Source organism: Spinacia oleracea, chromosome 3 (genome assembly GCF_020520425.1).
Source record: "Spinacia oleracea cultivar Varoflay chromosome 3, BTI_SOV_V1, whole genome shotgun sequence".
In the NCBI taxonomy this organism is placed as follows: Eukaryota; Viridiplantae; Streptophyta; class Magnoliopsida; order Caryophyllales; family Amaranthaceae; genus Spinacia; species Spinacia oleracea.
This window is the reverse complement of record NC_079489.1, coordinates 3,762,587-3,784,003: the sequence shown is the minus strand read 5'-3', so window position 1 is coordinate 3,784,003 and position 21,417 is coordinate 3,762,587. Positions and strand designations below refer to the sequence as shown.

General features: G+C 37.0%; 1 protein-coding gene across 8 annotated transcripts; it reads right to left on the bottom strand.

Annotated features, from left to right (window-relative positions):
• Positions 1-622: 622 nt before the first annotated feature.
• Positions 623-20,972, bottom strand: LOC110779372 (receptor-like protein EIX2). 8 transcript variants are annotated; one of them, XM_056838361.1, is made up of 7 exons: positions 20,286-20,411; positions 18,180-18,247; positions 18,033-18,117; positions 17,700-17,827; positions 6,390-6,639; positions 1,687-4,676; positions 623-1,397 (listed from the first exon to the last, which is right to left on the bottom strand). In XM_056838361.1, the coding sequence occupies exon 6, from the start codon at positions 4,475-4,477 to the stop codon at positions 1,700-1,702; it is 2,778 nt and encodes a 925-aa protein (XP_056694339.1). In that variant the 5' UTR covers positions 4,478-4,676; positions 6,390-6,639; positions 17,700-17,827; positions 18,033-18,117; positions 18,180-18,247; positions 20,286-20,411; the 3' UTR covers positions 623-1,397; positions 1,687-1,699. The 8 variants fall into 8 exon arrangements, 4 of the variants coding, with proteins under 4 accessions (XP_056694339.1, XP_056694338.1, XP_056694337.1 ...); XM_056838360.1 differs by having other exon boundaries at positions 18,036-18,117; XR_008929729.1 differs by lacking the exons at positions 623-1,397; positions 1,687-4,676; positions 6,390-6,639 and adding an exon at positions 14,824-14,954 and having other exon boundaries at positions 18,036-18,247; positions 20,286-20,972.
• Positions 20,973-21,417: the final 445 nt, after the last annotated feature.

Genomic DNA, 21,417 nt, shown 5'->3' with positions numbered 1-21,417 from the left:
ATGGAGGAAGTTCATTTGTAAATCTTTATATTTTGACAAGTTTGAGATTTATTTGTTTCGAAAATGATTGTTTACTAATCTGGATACACTCATTTTTAGTCACTAACTAATAATTCCTCCATTTTACAATAGATGTATCCTTTTGAATTGCTACATTATTTACTCCGTATATACTAACTTTGATAATCATTATCTTTAATTGCATGTTAATAAAAAATACACGTTTTGAAAATATATATTGAGATTAATCCAATAACAATTAAAAATACAAAAGTTCTCTTTACATATTTCAATCAAAGTTAGTAAATAAATAGAGTAAAAAGTCAATATGATTCATCTATTATGAAACGGAAGAAGTAATTGTTATATATTACTCCCTCCATCTCAGTTTGTTTTTTACATTTGGTATTTTGCACGCGTTTTAACGAATAATTAATGTGCATTGAGATTCTTCTAAGTTTTCATGTAAACGAGGAAAATTACATTTATTTATAATGTTTTCACTCTTATCAAAATTCTGATATTGGAAAATTGAGAAAAAAAATTAATGTCCCTATGGAAAAGTGTGAGGGATTAAATGACCCAATTGATTTAATTGGTTAATATAATAGTTGGACACAAATTTTGATAGAATATTAAATCATTTATGTGATAATATAATAGGAAATGTAAAGAACATTTCGGGACATCCAAAAAAGAAAACGTAAAGAACAAAAAGAGACGGAGGGAGTACTATCGAAGGAAGAATAGCTAAAGCCAAAGTCCTCAAGAAACCTCGGCATCACAACGTACGATTTCTCAAACAATTTATGCCATTTCCACCAAGAAACCTTGAATGTCTTCTGCCCTTCTTTCATAGTCAATGTACATTGGAAATCAAAGGTTAGATAAAAAGGACAAAAACCTTCAATGTTGTTGTGTTATTTTCCAGCTGAAGTATCACCAACGACATTGAACATTAAGAGAAGCTTCCTCCATCGGGAATTTACTGTCACGTTGAGAATGTAATTTGAACTCGTAACCTGATAACTAAATCTAGACCGAGGTAGTACATATTTCAAACACTGTTACATACGTAGTAATTACTAGACAATTGTTAAAAACGATAAGAACAACTTGGGATCAAAACGGATTTTGTTTTCGTTCAGAAGAAACTGTCAAATTCAGTATATGAAACGCTTAACTAATTACAAGAAAAGATTGTACATACAGAATTCTTCAAGAGTTTTGAAACGCATTCTCTAATGCGTGAATTAAAAAACAGAGGAATGAAACAGAGAAATATTCAAGACTGCAAATTACAAACAGAACTTCAAATATAACCTGCTGCTTGCTGCTAGGCAAGTATGGATGACTTTAAGAGTATGGTGTAGCATCTACTGATCTACACCCACCACCTGCAAAATATAACAAAAACCAGATGATAATTCTGTAACTTAAAGAGCGTTAAAATTGTAGTACTTCGTATGTTACAACACTATTGCTTGATATGGTCTAATATACAATGATAGAGTATCAAATACGGAGTAATCTAATCATAATGCTAATGACAATGATAATGCAGTTAAATTTGCATCTTTTTCGCGTTGTACTTTAGTAAAAATTTACTAGAATCATACTGGAAAATCGGTAATAATCTAAAAAAAGCAGCAACAACAAATTTGAAGTAAGAAATAAAGGACTTACCAAGATAACTTCATTATGTTCTCCAAACTTTGGCTATGTTCACAATCACAACCATCAAAGCATAAAGCTTTTCCTTCATGTCATCAAAAAACTTGAAAAGCGCGAGTCTCCAAGCTGTTTTGATCACTAACGTTCCAAAAACTCCCCAAAATCCTATTATGAATCCTAGTAGAACACTTATTAACAACCCCAGAAGAATATCACTACTGTCATCCTCATTCTGTTCAGAAAAAGCATCATCTTCCTGCACGTTGTTTGCTGGTGGTTGATCTCCAGAACATTTCGGAAGAGGTAACCCGCAAAGTCCAGGGTTTCCCATATACGAGGAAGAATCAAAGCTCTGTAACTGAGTCCCTACTGGAATCTTCCCAGACAAGTTGTTGTTTGACAGATCCAAAATTTCAAGGGACGCCACTTCGGAAAGGGTTGTAGGAATTTCACCAGAAAGATGATTGTTTGACAGATCAAGAAACTCTAATGATACCAGCTGCCCAACTTTCGAGGCGATGTTTCCACTCAAATGATTTCTTGACAAGTTTAAGAAAATCAAACCAGTGAGGCTTGAAATTCCCTCAGGAATATGACCTTCTAACTCATTATCAGAAATATCAATAGCAATCACTTGTCCCATAGATCTTTGGAACCTCTGCTCTTTTCTTTTCCACATAAGCCGTGCATATTCTGAGTACACGTAATAGTTGTACACATTATCAACGTATAAATCTGGTAATCCGTCTTCTGTGCCGGTCATTGCTGTTAAGTTGTATAAGCACTTTGGAAGGATTCCAGAGATGTGGTTGATGGAAACATCCAGAATTTGGAGCTGTGACAGTTGACAAAGGCTTAAAGGAAGTTCCCCAACAAAATTATTGCTCTGGAGGCTAAGAACACGAAGATTTTCGAAACTATGACCAATTGTTTGGGGTATTTTTCCTGTCAGTGTGTTATACCCAAGATCAAGAATGACCAAAGATGTGCAGTTCTGTAAGGATTTGGGCAGTTCCCCTGAAAGACTATTGTTGCGCAAGTGCAGTGTGTAAAGCAGTGTCAATGCACCTATGGATGCAGGTAACTTTCTCGAGAAGTTGTTGTTTTCTAGGTGGAGCACTAATAGTTGGTCAAAATACATCCAACAATCAGGAATCTCCCCTGAAAACAAGTTGTTTGCAAGGTTAAGAAAGGTTAGACTAGTTTTCTGTTTTGGACAAAAGAAAGGACTCAGGTCAGAAAACCTATTGTTGTTTAGGTACAGCTTTGTGGCATTTCTTAGAAATGATGGTATTGCGCCACTCAAAATGTTTGAACTCAAGTCTACAATAGGGAGTTTGAGCAAGGTAACTGACAGGTTAGGGAGTACCCCGGAAATCATGTTGTATGACATATTCAAATACACAAGATTGGATGGCGACAGTGAGTTCCAGAAAGAAGTAGGAATAGTGTCTGAAATTCCAGCATTTGATATCCCAATGTAAGAGAGATTGGTTTGTGTTACAAGCCACTTTGGGAAAGAAGGTCCCAACTTGCAGGATTCCAGAATTAAGGAGGTCAGCTGAAATGGAGGAACCCAATCGGGACTGATGTGAACGACTAGATCAGGATTATTGGACAAGTCTAGAATACTTAATCTTGAAAGATTTGACAAGTGATTGTGAGAAATTGTATCTTTTAAAGAATTGTAAGAAAGATCCAATATCTCAAGCATTTGAAGTTGTCCAATACCCGGACTAATCGTGCCATTCAACCGGTTAGTATTAAGGATTAAACCATCCAACAAAGAAAATGTGCTGATTATGTCGGGGATGGAACCCCAAATCCGGTTCTGGGATAACTCTAGAGACACCAGTGACTTGCGCACACATCCTGATAAGGCTTGAATGATGGTGGATAACTCATCGTCGAGATTATTGTCATTAAACCTTATATCTTGTAAGTTACATAAGCTACCAAGAGATTTTGGAAAGTTTCTTCTACCTTGAAAAGCATTTCCAGAGAGAATGAGATGGGAAAGGTGTTTCAGGTTCGAGATTGTGTCTGGAATTGGACCTTCAAGTTGATTTTTAGCGAGAGAGAGATATGAAATACTACGCATATTCCAAAATGCACTCGGAATTGGACCTTGAAGAAGATTAGAACTCAAATCAAGATAGGAAAGGGAGAGCATTTTTCCAAAATTGTGTGGGATAGGGCCTGGAATTTGGTTATCAGAGAGGTCAAGATGAACAAGGGTACTACCAATTCCCTTCAAGTTAAACAACCACTTGAAGATTGAAGTGTCATTGAAATTATTGTTACTAAGATCAATGACACTAAAAGAGGAAGAGGAATTCATGTATGAAATGGAGTTCAGAATCGATGGAGAAAGACCACACCTTTCCATGTGAAGAACACTTAAGGAAGTGAGGTTATTAGCAACTTGATACCAATCATCACTAGTTTGACTAAGATCAATTCCACTCAAACTTATGTCTCTCAACAATGTTAAATGGGAGAGCCATTTTAAGGAATCGGCATAAGGGCAGCCATAGGAGTTGCCGAAATCACAACTAAGATCAAGAGATGCTAAGTTGAAAAGATTTCCAAGCTGATGAGGGATTTCACCCGAAAAACCGGCCTTGGAAAGATTGAGGTGCTGTAAATTGGTAAAAGAACCAATAAAGGAAGGTACTGGTTCACCTCCAAAGTCATTCAAACTTAGGTCCAAGTATTTCAGATGTTTCAGTTTAAGGAGGGAAGTACTTACTGTACCTTCCAAACAAGGTTGATCACCAGCAACCCCGCGAAGAGCTAGCATGGTTACATGGCCGGTGTGGTTATTGCAGTGCACACCCTCCCATTGACAGCACTCTAAATGGTGTTGTGATGCTTGTTCTTGCCATGATGAGAGCAACCCACAACGATCAAATTGAATGCCTTGTTTGAACTGGAGCAAGGCTTCTCTTTCATCATGGATACAATGGATGGATTCATGAGTACCACCAGCAAGGCAGTTGCTGTAGGATATAAAATAACAAGCAGTCAGAAACAAAAGGCAACATGCAGAATTCATGGATGAAAATCAAAATTAAAGGAACTGAATATTGTTTTTGTAGATGAATTGAGTTTTACTAGAGGTACTTAAATAGAAGTGGACATGCTCACATAGTCACATGCATATTTTTCGCAGTATTCATACTGTTGTACAGAAGACATGGACTAGGACTTGGTCAATGTGGAGTCAACTCGTATGAAACTATGAGTCTTTTGCTAATGAAATTCTTGTTCCTTCAATAGAAAACTATCAGGTATTCATACTACGGAGCAGCTTTTCATTGGTTAAATGAGAGTCACAATGACAATGACGTGGATATAATTCGATCCTAGATTCTTATTTCCTATGTATTGGGTAATGGGTACTAGTCCTATGCCTGAATAGTCAGGTAATTAGTCCATACCATACGTACTGTTGTACATAAGACAGACTAAGACTTGGTCAAGGTGGAGTCAATTCTTTGGCAACATAGTACGAAACTGTGGGTCACTTGTTAATGAACATTCTTGCTCCTTCAATAGAAAAGACAAAGAATTTCAGAATTCTGTGTTCATTTAAAAACTATCAGGTATTCATGCTACGGAGTATTTTTTACGTTTGGTGTAGAGAAAGTCACAACAAGAATGACATAGATATGATTCGATCCTAGATTTCTAGGTATTGGGTAATGAGTACTAGCACTACCATCGCCAACACTTTAACCAATTAAGCTAGCTAACATCCACGGTTATTCATGCTATTGAATATTGTGCATCCTCCATACCCAACTACCCAAGGTCCCAAGTCAAGTTTTTTACAACACAGGAATCTTCATGTGTCATTAGCACCACACTACCACTATTTACCAAATTATTGTCTTTCATACTACTAGCTTCCTCTACCCCAAAATCATACTCCCTTCGTCCCTAAAAGATTGCCAATTAATTTGAGATACTCAAGTCTGATTTACATTTTTACTAGTATATAAGCACGATTATTCACTAAAAGATAGACATGCAAAATACTGTACTACTGTAATAACTGAACTTGGTCATATTTCATCATTAACTTGCCATAAATCTTTGCTAATCATCATTCATCACTATTCGTCGATTCACAACCACCACAAAACTAGGGTAGACTCCAATTCCCAAGTCTAGCATTATCTTACAAATTATGCCATCATATCATAATCAATTTACCAACAAAATAAAAATGTAATTGGGAATTTCCAGCAATAATACCGAGTAAAATGAAGAATTACCTAGACAATTTGCATGTAATTGAAAACAAGAGTGAATACAAAATCAATTGCTGCTGTCAATTTAAAGGAATGAATTAAAAGGGGTTGATTAGAAATCCTGACCTGCTATGAATGCAACAAGTTTAATTCTGGGAGAGATCTTAGAACTCTTCATTTAATTAGTCAAAATTACTTTGTCAAAATTATTGCAGTGGCAACAGAAATTGCTCGAATTAGGCAGAAAAACTCAAAAGCAAAAGACTGTGTATGTGTAAAATGGCAGATCAGCTCAGCTATCCCATACCAAAAGTGCACAATGACAGAATCTTATGAATGTAAATATCAACACATGACAGTAACAAAATACCATGCATACTCACATACATAATCAATAGGAAGGGTAACGAATTTACTCTTAGTTATTACAAAAGCAGGGCTGCAAAGATGTTATACCTGGAAGTTTGGGAACACCAAACTTTTCACAAATCTCAACACAGAATGATTGCGATTACTTGAGAACAAGTCATAGGAGATTCCAGGACATTCTCCACTTAGTTTCCTCAAAATCTGATTAACCTTGGAGTTAGAAAAATTTGTTTGTCCAAGAACGATATTTTCACGGTATATATAATTTAGCAGGACAGCTAAAGACTCCAGTTCCTTGTTCACAGTACCCAAATGACCATTCATCATCTCCATTAACCTGTAATAATTACAAGATATTTACCATCGCTGACCTTAGGTACATTTCATTAAAAATTATCATTTCCTTGGTATTAAGAAGTATATATTGTAACTACACACCACAAGATTAGTACAATCAACACAAACAAGCATTGATTACACATGTTTGAGCACAACAACAATAGATACTCCGTAAAACAGATTCCTAAAGTTCAGGCGAGAATAACGTGGAAGTCATTTAGGATTTCTCGTCCCAAAATTCTAGCGTGCATGATTGAAAGTTAAGAGTAGCATCACACCATGATTATATTGATTAACATTGCATGAGAACGGAACAGTTTGATGACTGTACGGGATACTCCCTTGAGCCCAATTAAGGCCCAAAAACTAAAGGCCCAAAATCCAAAAGCCCAATGATGGTCCATGACCTAAGTCCCCCAAGCTCTATAAATACTCATTATTGGGTAAGGTACACTCTACTTTCTCTCTCTATATTATCTACTGGATACTAATGTTGGGCGTCGGAGGCCCTAATTCGGGGAACCTCCCCCGGACTCAGGGTTCACTTTACAGGAACTCACTCCACACTCAAGATCTTGGAGTCCGACCACACCACTCGATTCCAATACCGGAACAATTGGCGCTAGAAGGAGGGGCACAATAACATACCATTGAATCTCCGAGAATGGAGGAGTACTCGGAGGAATATTCTACTGTCCTAATTCATTACCGCCATTTGAGAAACAAATTTGCATCTCAAATTTACACTCACCGGTCACCACCACAATTACCAGAGGCCCACAAGGCCATAAAGTCACAAACTCACAAACCAGTCCGTAAAAAGACATTTTCAGATCTAAGAATAAAAAATAATAAAACACTACAAATGTCAAGCTTTATCTTCCCCGTCGAAAAGCTATTATTACGAAGTTCATTACCCAAAGCAAAATTCAGTGCCTCCTAAGTGGATTAGGAAGGTGGATTTGACATATCATGAGCTCAAAGTTGCCCATTTTCTTTTTAACAAACTTCACTAATCACTATAGATAGGCAAAAATCAGTGCTTCTTAAATTACGAAATTGCCCAGAACATTCTCAGATGTAAAGCTTAATTTAAGGAAGAAAAAGGAAAGATAAAGCATCAATGTAGGGGTATGTTAAATTTCTTAACATGGGGTTTGACCGTGGGAATAAGCAAGACGGATGTTTGAGATCCCAAAATAACCGACTAAGTGCCGTTTGCTGAATTGCTCCGCTAACGGCGACAAGGCCAGAGTAGACCTGGTTATTGGACAGGGTAGTCCAATGGATATAGGGTTAGGGTCAAGTTAATAGGGCTTTTATTGGGCAGGGCTCTTATTGGACAGGGCCTTTATTGGACAGGGTCATTATAGGGTCAAACTTATACTACAATTATTTTGAAAATAAAAATAGTAATGATACAAAAAAATTACATGCATAGCTTCGTATTTACTTGTACTTGCACATGGCTCTTTTGTTTTTCATTTTTCATTGCTCGTTTATTGACCCGCCCAATAATGACCCGCTATTGACCCGCGACCCGCTTTTAACCCGCCCATTATCGACCCTCTAAAAATGACCCTTTCAATACCCGACCCTCTTTTGACCCGCACCGACCCTGACCCGCCCCGCCCGATAACCAGGCCTAGGCCAGAGCACGGATACCAGCTAAGTTCTCTTTCTCCTTATGAAATGTGAAATTGAAAGAATGTGTTAAAGCATTGGCTTATTTGTTGACAATGAAGCACCCTAGTATACGTACTGCTTGCACTATGAATCCAGTAGGCATAATATGTGATAGTGTGATACTGTCTGTCAGCTTAAGATTATGGCCATACCTATACCAGTGGTTTATTTCCGATTGGTTTATTACCGGCTAAAATTACCTGATTTATTGCCGGCCCAGTCGTACTGCATACCTTTTAATTACATACTTTCTGTCGGCAATTTTCAAGGTGCGGGTGCCTAGTATGAAGTCATTTTGAAACAATTTTTACAAGAAGGGAATTGATAGTCATACCATCTTATGTGCTACCTGGTTGTACCTGGTGTTTTCTTGATTAGCCGGCGTATAACCTCACCGGCGCATTATGAATTGGTAGTCATACCATCTTTATAGCCGGTGCATAATTTCAATGTTTTCTTTATTTTCACGTGACCCTTAACTAGTTAATCTCTATTTGAACTATGAATTTGAAAGTCATATTATCTGCTACCGTCCAAATTATTATTTGGCTGCTTAGAGGAGTCATATTTGCTACCAGCTAGTTTATTGTCGGCCATTTTGGTTCGCTGTCGTGCTACTTATTTTGGCTAAATTCTGATGTCTGTCAGTCAGTCAGTAGTGCGCTCCTCTAATCTCACCAGTTTAATTTGCTATCAGGCTACAATGTTATATGCCTCCTACCAGCAAGCTTGGTGAAGTTATTCTCATATTAGTTTCCACCGGCACTTTAACCGCCCCATGTTGTTAGGTGATGATTGCAAGACTCATAAGCCTCTAATAGTCATAATTCCTAAGTTGCAAAACCGAGTCATGGTTTGTCAATTGCGAAAAGCATAATTCTAAAACTAATATTGTTATAGACCTTGTGTCAGTTAAGATCGTTTTTATAATAGGCTGCATATGACTATTTTATTTGGTATCGGCCTATTAATCGCCCTTTACTATTTTAAGATGTTTTATAAGACTTGAAAACTGAAAAACTGAACTATTTTTTACAGTACTCAGAGAAAAACTCAACTATTTTCTTTACTATACTCCGTATTATGCTACCCGTAGTTATTATTTTCGGACTGTCAGAACACATGAATGTTCTACCTTGCCGGGCTCAAGTGTACGAGTCACATTGCAAACTTTATGACAAGTCATACTCTTTACCACTGAAGTTGCAGTTTTGCAAACTTTATGACCCTTGAACTATGAAGTTAGGATGGCCAACAGCAATTTACTTATATACATAAGATCTTAAGTCTCCTTTCTCCTGGTGTGAAGTAAAAAGGTGGTGTTAAATCTAGACTAAATAGTCACCCATGAGCACATGGTCACCTCTATTACTATCTGCTACCAAACTGCTGTCAGCCTAATTTGATGAGTATTTACTACCGACCTGATTTAAAAAGTTATACCCCATACCATAATTCACTGTCGGCTTACCGTCTGCACTTCCCGCAAGATTCCCGTTACGATGTCTATGTATTTCATTGCGACATAGTTATTATTTTATTACTCCATAGTCAACCTACCAGTAGGCATTTAGTTTGAGCAAGCTAATTCATTGCTCTTTGCTAGACGACATTAATAAGTGTATGATTTTACGGCACTACTGCATTAGATGTGAAGGTTTGGGCTGCCGTAATCTAGTTCTCGTATGACCAAGTTAAAATGGTGCACACTGTGTGTTTGTTAAAGCGCAATTGTTAAGCTTTTAGGCAGTTCCATCGAGTCTTCAAAGTCTAAGTCTTAATCTCTCTGTCATACCATAAGTGTTAATAAGACCACTTTATTGATTACCTGGTTAATTGCCGACTAAAATGACCTGATTTATTGCCACTGTTTTGTTCCCAGGATAATTTGAAATTGTCTGATTTATGAGAAGTGATGTTAAAACAGAGGTTTAAAGAAGAAGATAATAGCAAGTGGTTATTTATTACAGTACCTGATTTGAAAATCCATAACCCATAGTCTGATAGTCACGGACCTTCTAATCTGTTGTCGGCTCTATCTGTAAAGTACTTGTTATGATGATGACGTTTGTGCATAAATTTCCACAAGTATGTCTTTTGGAAGTCCTACGGTAATGTGCTGCATACAGACATTATTGTTTGGTACCAATCTAAGTTTTGCAGCCATATACGCATCTCTTAAGTGGCGATCAGCTAGTTTCAACTTGTTGTCAGCCAACCTTATACCTTTTGAAAGTGTTACCATCTAGTTTACTGTCGTCTATTTTGGGTTGTTGTCGTACTACTTCTCTGTCGGCTACTTTAATCCTATGTCAGTCATATGCCATACAGTCAATTGTGTGCATCTCTCACCGAGTTACCGGTTTAATTTGTTGTCAGTCTACGATGCTATATGCCTCCTACCATCTAACTTCCTTACTCTGTAGCAAAACTACCTATTCCCACTATGAAATGAAGAGTTATAATGGCTGGTTGCTACTGGTCTAGTGTATATTTGGTTTAAAGTACTACCAGCCTAGTGTGATGGATCATACTTGCTATCACCTGGTTTAGAGTCATGCCCCATTGACCCATGCGCAAAAGTTTTATGTGAAACTGAGTTGCTACTCTGTCGGAGTACACATCTAACCGACGACGCATAGTATTAAACTTATTAGACATTGCATAACTTTATTGTTTTTGATTCACTACCTGGTAATTGTTGGCTCTTGTCAGAGAGGTCAAGCCGGTATCGGTTTAAATAATTACCATAGGTCAGCCTTACTACCAGAGTACCAGCATAATAGTGAACCTCTTATTTGCATAACTAACAAGTTGAAAAAGTCTCTTCTAAATAGCTATCAGCCTAATTTGAGGAATTATATTTGCAATCGGCCTGATTTGAGGTCATGCCCAATGGGCCTATACTCCTTTACGTTTGATTTGTTGTTGGGTACGATGTCTATTTTTTCGCTGCCAGTCATACAATCGGAAATCCGTCTAGAACATGATTTTACTTTTATTTTTTCGGCCAAATCCATGCCACACTCAGAGGTACGGGTCATGTTATGAAAGTTTCAAAAAATTGAAATCTATTACCGGTAATTTGCTACCGGTCTTATTTACAAAATCATACTCTACACCGGTATTTTTTAAGCGGCATCGATTTAACTCATTTGCTATTACCAAGAGTTTAAGTACTCCAACTGTTTGGTAAGTTCCAAGTGTTTTTTAAATGAATATTGTGAGCCATCCAGTAATAATGAGGCCAGTGGCCGCCTACTTTGCTGCCAAGATTCTTACCTCTTTGTGTTTCTTAAAAAGTCTAATGTGTATATTCATAATACTACTTTGTTGCCGAGATGCATTAGCCCATCAGAGAAAACACTATTATGAATTTTCAATCTAGACTGGTATTCATTTTCATTGCATAAAGTATGAGCATAAATCCCCTACAGAGGTTGTGGATGTTCTCTCATTTGTTGTTATACTTCAATCCATTATTGATTTATGCGTACTAGGTCTGAAATGTTGGGCATTGTTGATAAGTGATTTTTATTTTCATCTTTTCACTGATCAAGTTGTGAGTTTCATGTTGTGATTTTGCGTGGAAGTTCTAAAACACCAGCTATTAGTATGGTTTGAATTAGTTGAGCTTGGAACGGCCGGAGTAAAGGGCACTTGGTCCAAGCATTGCTTCTCAACCTCTGAGGCAGACTCTAACCAATCCTATGGAGATTGACGGAGTAACACTACTTCACTGTTTACTACTCCAAAAACAAGAATAGTCGTGGTAAAAAAATCAGGAAAGTCTTCTTCTTTATTGCACTCATATACTTTATGTGGCTACATGATCTACCTGATGCATAAAGCAGCTTATAAGATGCATGAGCTACAGCTTATAAGATGCATGAGCTACAACATGAAAAGAGTATTCATTATTTACCAATAATGTCAGCAGAATTTGGGCCTATGGCATACTTTATTGTAATCATGTTAGTCCAGAGTAGACCTGGTTATTGGACAGGGTAGTCCAATGGATATAGGGTTAGGGTCAAGTTAATAGGGCTTTTATTGGGCAGGGCTCTTATTGGACAGGGCCTTTATTGGACAGGGTCATTATAGGGTCAAACTTATACTACAATTATTTTGAAAATAAAAATAGTAATGATACAAAAAAATTACATGCATAGCTTCGTATTTACTTGTACTTGCACATGGCTCTTTTGTTTTTCATTTTTCATTGCTCGTTTATTGACCCGCCCAATAATGACCCGCGACCCGCTTTTAACCCGCCCATTATCGACCCTCTAAAAATGACCCTTTCAATACCCGACCCTCTTTTGACCCGCACCGACCCTGACCCGCCCCGCCCGATAACCAGGCCTAGTCCAGAGTAACTCAAAGCCTGGAAATACCAACTTTCTTAAGTGGTAGGCTCCTGTTGTCACCGGTTGATTTGCCATAACCATGAACGTCGCAACATAATAGTTACAATACTAAATAATAGTGAAAGCAAGATGTAAAGCTCAAAACTGGCATGTTCATAACCTAAGTACTTAGTATTGTAATGGTTTATGCCACTAATAGCACCTTGAGTCATAAAATGATGCTCAAATTCTCATCCGCATGTTGCCATATATGTAACAATTGTCAAAATTGTATTTTCGTGACCAAGAATTGCTTAAGCACCCCTATCTTTTCTTTGATGAAGTCATCAAATAGAGTTAGCAGTTTGAAATGTGTGTATATCAAAATATTTTCTATTTATAATAGATTAGATTTTAAAAGCATTTCTTTGCTAGTCAAGTTTCACCTATATATCGGTTTTTCAGAGAAATTTGTGTTTAACATCTCAAATAAGGTCCTGCCAGTTGCCGAAACCCTGAAATATTGTTGTACATCAGTTCTGCAATACAACTATTAACAAAGGTGCTACTAAAAGAATACCACAACTTATTTATAATCACTAGTTATTTCAGTAAATAGTTTAAGGTCGCTCTTAGAATTTGTTTTAAGTAAAGAGACCCCAATGACATCACTCTTGAGCCGACTGCAAAATCGACTTAAGACTGAGGGGCTAGTTTAATGTTAGCAACGACTTAAATTAGTTCGTCGTAGAATGGCTCGCGTGTAATAAAAGAAGTCTCTTGCAAGCCGACTGTGTCGTAGCTTTAAAATTGTCATTATTTAGTGGGTTTTAACCATGTTATGTCGTTGCAAGTAGTTGAATATGTGTTTGTAAGCGTCTTTGTGTAAGAAAGAGAACAACAAGTGACCATAATAATACTCCTTACAAAGTAATTTTAATTCTCAAGCCGACTATAAACTCGATTTAAGACTTCGAGGGGTTAGCTCGTATACTAGAGCGATCAATGTTAATTCCTTTATAAACTAATGATGTGTGCAATCACTTTTAAATCCATAAGTATCGTTAAAATGAGTTAATAAAACGATTTGATGTTAGTATAATGAGGTATATGCTAAATCGTACAATTGTCCTTCCAATCAGCAATTTATATTGTTGTTAAATTTTGTTTTATTCTCCTAAATGGCTTTAAGTTGATCGACTTAGGAGCCGTATGCCCACACACATTCATATGCCCTTACATATACGTGATTAATAAAAGTTGAGAAAATGCTTATACAGTAGTACTAATATAGATTTTGTACCGAAAGGGTTGAAGTGTAAGCTTCCCACAAAGTATGAATGATGTATGCAGTATGCTAAATGCTAAATGCTAAATGCTCGAGGGCATTGTATAATCTCACGTATGTACTCGTATGTGATTTGGTTGACTTTGCTCATGACCTAATATTCTGTACATCAAGATTGCAGGAAATAAATTACAACCATATAAATCTTACCATACATTAATCAGCGATAATACAAGAAATGACAAAAATCATAAAAGTTGAGCATATCGGTCTAGTCAACGATGATGCAAGATACGACAAAAAGGTTGAGCACATCGGTCCAGTCGACGATGATGCAAGAAACGACAAAAAGGTTGAGCACATCGGTCCAGTCGACGATGATGCAAGAAACGACAAAAAGGTTGAGCACATCGGTCCAGTCGACGATGATGCAAGAAACGACAAAAAGGTTGAGCACATCGGTCCAGTCGACGATGATGCAAGAGACGACAAAAAGGTTTAGCACATCGGTCCAGTCGACGATGATGCAAGAGACGACAAAAAGGTTGAGCACATCGGTCCAGTCGACGATGATGCAAGGAACGACAAAAAGGTTGAGCACATCGGTTCAGTCGACGATGATGCAAGAGACGACAAAAAGGTTGAGCACATCGGTCCAGTCGACGATGATGCAAGAAACGACAAAAAGTTAAGCACATCGGTCAGTCGACGATGATGCAAGAAACGACAAATAGTTGAGCACATCGGTCCAGTCGACGATGATGCAAGAAACGACAAAAAGGTTGAGCACATCGGTTCAGTCGACGATGATGCAAGAGACGACAAAAAGGTTGAGCACATCGGTCCAGTCGACGATGATGCAAGAAACGACAAAAAGTTAAGCACATCGGTCAGTCGACGATGATGCAAGAAACGACAAATAGTTGAGCACATCGGTCCAGTCGACGATGATGCAAGAAACGCCATAATAGTTGAGTACATCAGGCCAGTCTGTGATGATACAAGAGACACCAAGCAACACCATTGAGTACATAAGCCTAAAGGGCAGAAGTACAAGAAACAATAAGAAATTCAATTTAGTACATAAGCCTAAAGGGCAGAAGTACAAGAAATAATAAGAAATTCAGTACGGAAGCCTAAGCGGCATAAGTACAAAACTCTCGTACAAAAACACCAATAACACCAAGCTTAATAAAGTAACATTGTTTCATACAAAAAAGCCTAAAAGGCATAAGTACTCCTGCACCATTGTAATCATTATGCGAACCATTATAAGTTAGCGAGTAAATATAAAAGCGGCTACAATATATGCAGTATACCCACTCCGATGGGTTAAGCTTATTTAGCAAGAACATATTAAAATGGCCACAATATAAATATCGTACCCACTTCGAGGGGCTAGTTTAATGAATCGGTTAGTTTCAAATCAGTTTATATCAAAGTATGTTGCCATTCGCCCCAAGAAACAATCAAATGGGCTAGTTGGCCTAACTATTAAAAACGAGCAATTCAGCTGATTTCTTCTTATCTTCCTCAAGCTTGGCTGGAAGAAGCCCCAACTTGGTCTTCCTATTGCCTACTGCAATCACATCCAGCCCAAGCTTGGCAATCTGCTCCCTGAAAAAATTAGCTCGTGCACGTTTTAAACGACGTTGATAACTCCGATAGCACTCCACGAGCTCGTTCGCAGATCGCGTCACCGGAAGATAACAGTAAGCCTAAAAAGTCAAGGGAGCTGGTCGGCCTAAAAAATCAAGGGGGCTAGTCGCCCTAAAAAGCCAAGGGGGCTAGTCGCCCTAAAAAATTAAGGGGGCTAGTCAGCCTAAAAAATCAAGGGGGCTAGTCGGCCTAAAAAGCCAAGGGGGCTAGTCAGCCTTATAAATCAAGGGGGCTAGTCAGCCTTATAAATCAAGGGGGCTAGTCGGCCTAAAAAAAAAAAAAAAAAAAATCAAGGGAGATCGCCAGAAAAAGAAAATTAAAATAGTGTTTTTTATCTGCATATTTTCACCTCATAAGCAGGTTACATCGATTCTGAAGGGGCTAGTCAAATACCATACATAATCGAAGCACCTGCCCATTCTGCGAAAGTCTACAGATAAGGGGGCTAGTTGTACGGGGTGATTCATTTTCTCAAAGCAAGCACAACAGTCTAGACGGTTGTACTTACTCTGAGGGGGCTAGTTGTACGGGATACTCCCTTGAGCCCAATTAAGGGTCTCAAGGCCCAAAAACTAAAGGCCCAAAATCCAAAAGCCCAATGATGGTCCATGACCTAAGTCCCCCAAGCTCTATAAATACTCATTATTGGGTAAGGTAAGGGGGGGATCTCCTCCATTCTCACACTCTACTCTCTACTTTCTCTCTCTATATTATCTACTGGATACTAATGTTGGGCGTCGGAGGCCCTAATTCGGGGAACCTCCCCCGGACTCAGGGTTCACTTTGCAGGAACTCACTCCACACTCAAGATCTTGGAGTCCGACCACACCACTCGATTCCAATACCAATACCGGAACAATGACAATATAAAATGTTTACACTAAACAGTTAACACCTTGTGAAGACAGCTACAACTATATGTCAATGATCAACTACAACTCTACAAGCATATGTGAATGTGTGAATCAGTTGAAAGCAATAAAGGGGGAGGGGGAAAACAGGTAGATCAAAGTCTGACAAAAGGGGGAGTTGAAGTATAATAGATATACTGCCAGTGTGACACGGTGCAGCAAGTATTTAGCGCCAACCAAATATCAATGCAGATTACTATAGATCCAGCAAACTACTTGGACAATTTAAGATGTTACAAAAAAGGTAAGTTCCCATCTATCCAATCAACACGCGTGAATGTCAATATTTTTCTTGAAAAAGATAAAAACAACTGTGTGCTGCGTCACAAGGAAGAAGAAAGGATAATTTGTGATGCCTAAGACTAAAGCACGTGCAGTAATTGTCAAACACCTGCAACCCTGCTGCTTAAAGAAGAGAAAATAACTACTGGGACGACTATGGCAGGACGGCAGGTGATTGTACAAATAGAAACCAATATGAATAAAAACCACAGTATGCCCTTTGCCCTTTGCCCTTTGGATTCGTGTAAGTTCAGCCCACATACCAAGAATCTAATCTAGGCATAGAATGCAACTCATTAATACAAGTACAACGGCCACCTGGTGCAAAAACGTGGAATAAACCACAGAGTACATAGACAACACTCAACAGTATTCCTCTAATAAATCTTATTGCATAAATAAACTCTTCAACAACATTGTCAACACAATCAAGTCCACAGTCCCTAAAATGTTCACTGAATGTGGGACTGGAAATTCCGAAGCATAGTTTACTAACTAGCATCTCAACAACTTTGCCACCACAACCAACCAGCTAACACCCATTCAAACATGCAACTTAGTAAGAACTCTATATCTGTAATTCTAGATATTTAAGACAGATAATACAGCACGATGGTAAAAAGATGATTCACTGCTAGCAACTGCCAGAAGCATCACTATTATTAATTTGTTTGATTATTTTTTTTAATAAAAAATCCTGCACAAAAAGTATCAATTGAACTCCATGTTAATGCTAAAAGCTGCAAAGTACTGTTTTCAGACTCACGAAAGTTGATCTCATGGTAATTGAACATCACATTTTTTGTTAAAACGTTTATTAGAAGACTTTTGCAAAAAAAAAAAAAAAATCTATTAGAAATTACGAGGTCAAGGCAAAGAATACCTGTAAGCCCATACAAGAAAGTGAAACTAATCTAACCAATCTGTGTAAAAATGTCCTGCTGCTGCAAAACCTTATAACATGTTGCTGAGATCCTTTGGAGGCAACCCAAGTTTGCGTCTTCTTTCAGCCTGTGAAAGTGTGAAACCAAGAGAAAGGATACGTTCAACTAAGTAGATCCACCAATTTGCAGGCAACAAACTTTAAGATGGCGCTCAGAGGGGTAAGCAGAAATTACAGCAAAAAGTAAAAAACATGTAACTCTTTCAATTGGAACCTTTCTGATCTAACTAGAACTACTTGTAAAGGTATGCAACAAGGAAGATAAGATATTACAACCTTGTCTTCTTCCACCTTCTTTTGAATTTTTTCCAAGGCTCTCTTCTCTTCATCTTTCTCTGCCTTCCTGAAGGCTATCAAACTGCCAATGCAATACGCATTAGTTCAAAAAGCATGGGCATAGAATACTGAAAAAAGACAGACCAATTTCTCTCTTTATCTTTTTCAATACGCTTTGCCTCAAGAAGTTCCTTTCCAATTCAAATCCTCTCCTACAAAAATTACAAACAAATGTTAGAAGTATGACATTGGTTAAGCTGATTTTCTGTTATTTGGATCCCATATGGTAAGTTTATCAAGGAATTATCAAGCTATATTCATTATTCAACCCCTCCAATACACCGATAGGGTTTTCTTCATAAAACTGATTACAATGCTTTGGGGTCACAAGTGATATCAAATGAATCAAGTTTATAAAGAAGACATAAAATAACTGATGGAACTAATAAATCTACTTTTGTTCCTTTTCGCTTGCATAACTTCCATGTAGACAAGTGAATTTATGTTAGAACTTAGAAGTCATTGTTGATTAATGCAAATAATCTAGTATGAGAGTAATTTCTTTTTACTCCTAATTAATCTACTTCTGTTCCTTTTTGTTTTATACCCATAAAGACCTTTTACACCACTACCCCCCACCCTCAAACACACACACCTACCACCACCACCATTGCAGAAAAAAACTTCTTTCCAGAGAATATAGAATTCTATACTATATAGCATGTAGAACTAGAACCACAAATCACTTTCCATAGAACCTCATGCACTCAGAATTGGTCAAAGTACTTTGATTCCAAGGTAAAGCAACATGAAATACTGGGATCTCTCTAAACTGTAAGAAAATATGTCAGGGCATGAAACAAAATAACTAGCCAAAGAGCATGACCTTTTTGCTAAATATAATGGGCCTATAAATTTTAAGATGACAACAGATACCTAAAATTATGAAGACGGAAATACTAAATGGAAAGCAACAAGAACAAGAACGGGGATTGTTGAAACAATCCAGAACGCGACTAGCAAAAGTTATACTAACATGAAACGAATCAACGATCCTGGAAATCTCCCAATTATGTTTTGAGAAGGTAAGAACTTAGAAGCTTAGAGGAAATAGAGCTAACTAGCTATAGAGTACAGACCAAGAGCATATAAGGATAAGGGGAATCGTCAGAAAATATTGACAGACACGTCACAGAAATCGAGCTTCACAGTGGCTGAAACATCTTCAATAAAGTTGAATGACAAGCACACAAATCTTTAACATATTTTGCAAGAAACAGGTAAAAAACTCAAAGCTACTGGGAAAAGGATCAAAGAAAAGAAAGCATGCCAAGTATATGAAGTTACCAAAGGGAAGCTCAACAAATGTGGTAGGTTTCGATCACAGTCCATATTTCTTGCAACACTCACTGAGATATTACTAATTCCTACAAACTAGATTGAATGCGATCAGCACGAACCTGATCAGATATTCCAGAGCTCAGAAAAGGCAACACCAACAGTAAAAGTTCATGACTTTCTTTCATAGTTACTAGATAGTAAAAAAATCCCTGAAGATTCTCATCAGTTCCATCTCCATTTTATGCAATAGAACAGAGTCAAATTACTCAATAATAGCTCATCCAAATGTTTAGCCACAAGGTCATTAAAAATTTAGAATTTAGGAATATAGGTTACTCAGCTGAAAAGGTATCAGTTTTGCACTGCACTCCTGTAAAACCGAACAAAACTCACAAAACCTTCAAACACTTCAACGGACTTTGAATCAGCTTCGTGATATTAAGCACTAACTCAAGCTCATTACAAGTTACTCTTCAAGGGTCTTAGAATATTAAAGATTTACTCAGGCTCATTACAAGTTACATAAAACAACTTTACTTTTAAGAAACAAATCATAAGGACAAGTCAGAAATTATGTAACCAATTAGCCCATCTTGTACCCCATTTCAAAATCAAATTCCCCCAAAAATATTCAAATTAGGGATTGATGAACAGTACCGAATCATAGGAGGAGTTGAAAAAAATGCCAATTCACAGAAAATCTCTTAATCAATGTCGAAAAATTCACCTAAATCACAACTAAATGAAGGAAATTCACTGACTACTGATAATTTATTTATTGTAAACACAAAATACATCTAAATTAACAACAGACCAAAATTCACAGAAATTTGATGTGGGGAAGAAATCATAACCAGTATCAAGAGAAAAACCTTGAACCTATATACGAAGTAATGGAGAGAAAATTACCACAGTTGAAGAGTTCAATCAGGAACGAGCGATGGCGGAAAGGGGAGAGGAGAGTGATGTTACATTTTTTGTGTTAACCGCCCAAATTTATTTTTGGAATCGTTTCAAATTAAGTTTGGGAAAATGATATTACATTTTTGTCCTTATACTCCCTCCGTATCTTTTACTATATACTAAAAGAGACACCAGAAATGACACGTGTCATTTCCTGGTGTTATTTTTTTCCCGCCAAAAAATATATATCTTTTTACCTTTTTTTAAAAGATTTTACTTTGCATTTTTTTTAGGAAATTAAGAGAAAAAAAATATATATATAATATATCATTGAATTACCATTGATAGAATATGCAGTTATTTTGTAAATATTATGTATTAACTAGATTCCTTATTAATAGCCTCATATCACGCTATTTTACAACAGATAGTTTGTATATATATACTGATGTTCTTCATGTAAAACCCCGCCGCTAGATTGCTGATATTTTTACAAAAGATCTTCCGCGCGTACTTTTTAATGATTTTCGGGACAATCTCGGCGTACGACAACCTCCCGCTTCGACTGCGGGGGTGTGATAGAATATGCGGTTATTTTGTAAATATTATGTATTAATTAGATTCCTAATTAGGAGCCTCATATCACGCTTTTGTACAACAGATAGTTTGTATATATACTGACAATACGCAATCAATGAAAGTCAGGGGATTTATTTCTCACAACCATAAATGTAACTACGTAGTACATGATATATTATTGGAGGAAAGATGAATCAATATTATTTTCTCCTTTATAATTTGATTTTATTTATGTATTGTTATAACTTTTTAATTAATTTATATAATACTGAAGAATTGATTTCTAATATTAGTCTAATAATAATACACGGTGAGTACGGGATGTTAATTAAAATAATGATAAGTGCTAAGTATACAACTAAATAATCCTTAACTTTTTACTCCGTATTGAACTAATATACATATTTAGCTTATTTGGATATTTATTTTGTACACTATGAATTCATACTTTTGCATATATTCTTTTTACTTTTACGTTTTACTAATATCACAAGTCTTTTATTTAAATACTATTGAAATAATAAAATATTTTAGTAATAGCCGTGCATTGCACGGGATC

Coding starts and splice junctions, on each gene's coding strand:
- LOC110779372 (XM_021984110.2), bottom strand. CDS start 4,732: ATGAATTCTGCATGTTGCCTTTTGTTTCTGACTGCTTGTTATTTTATA.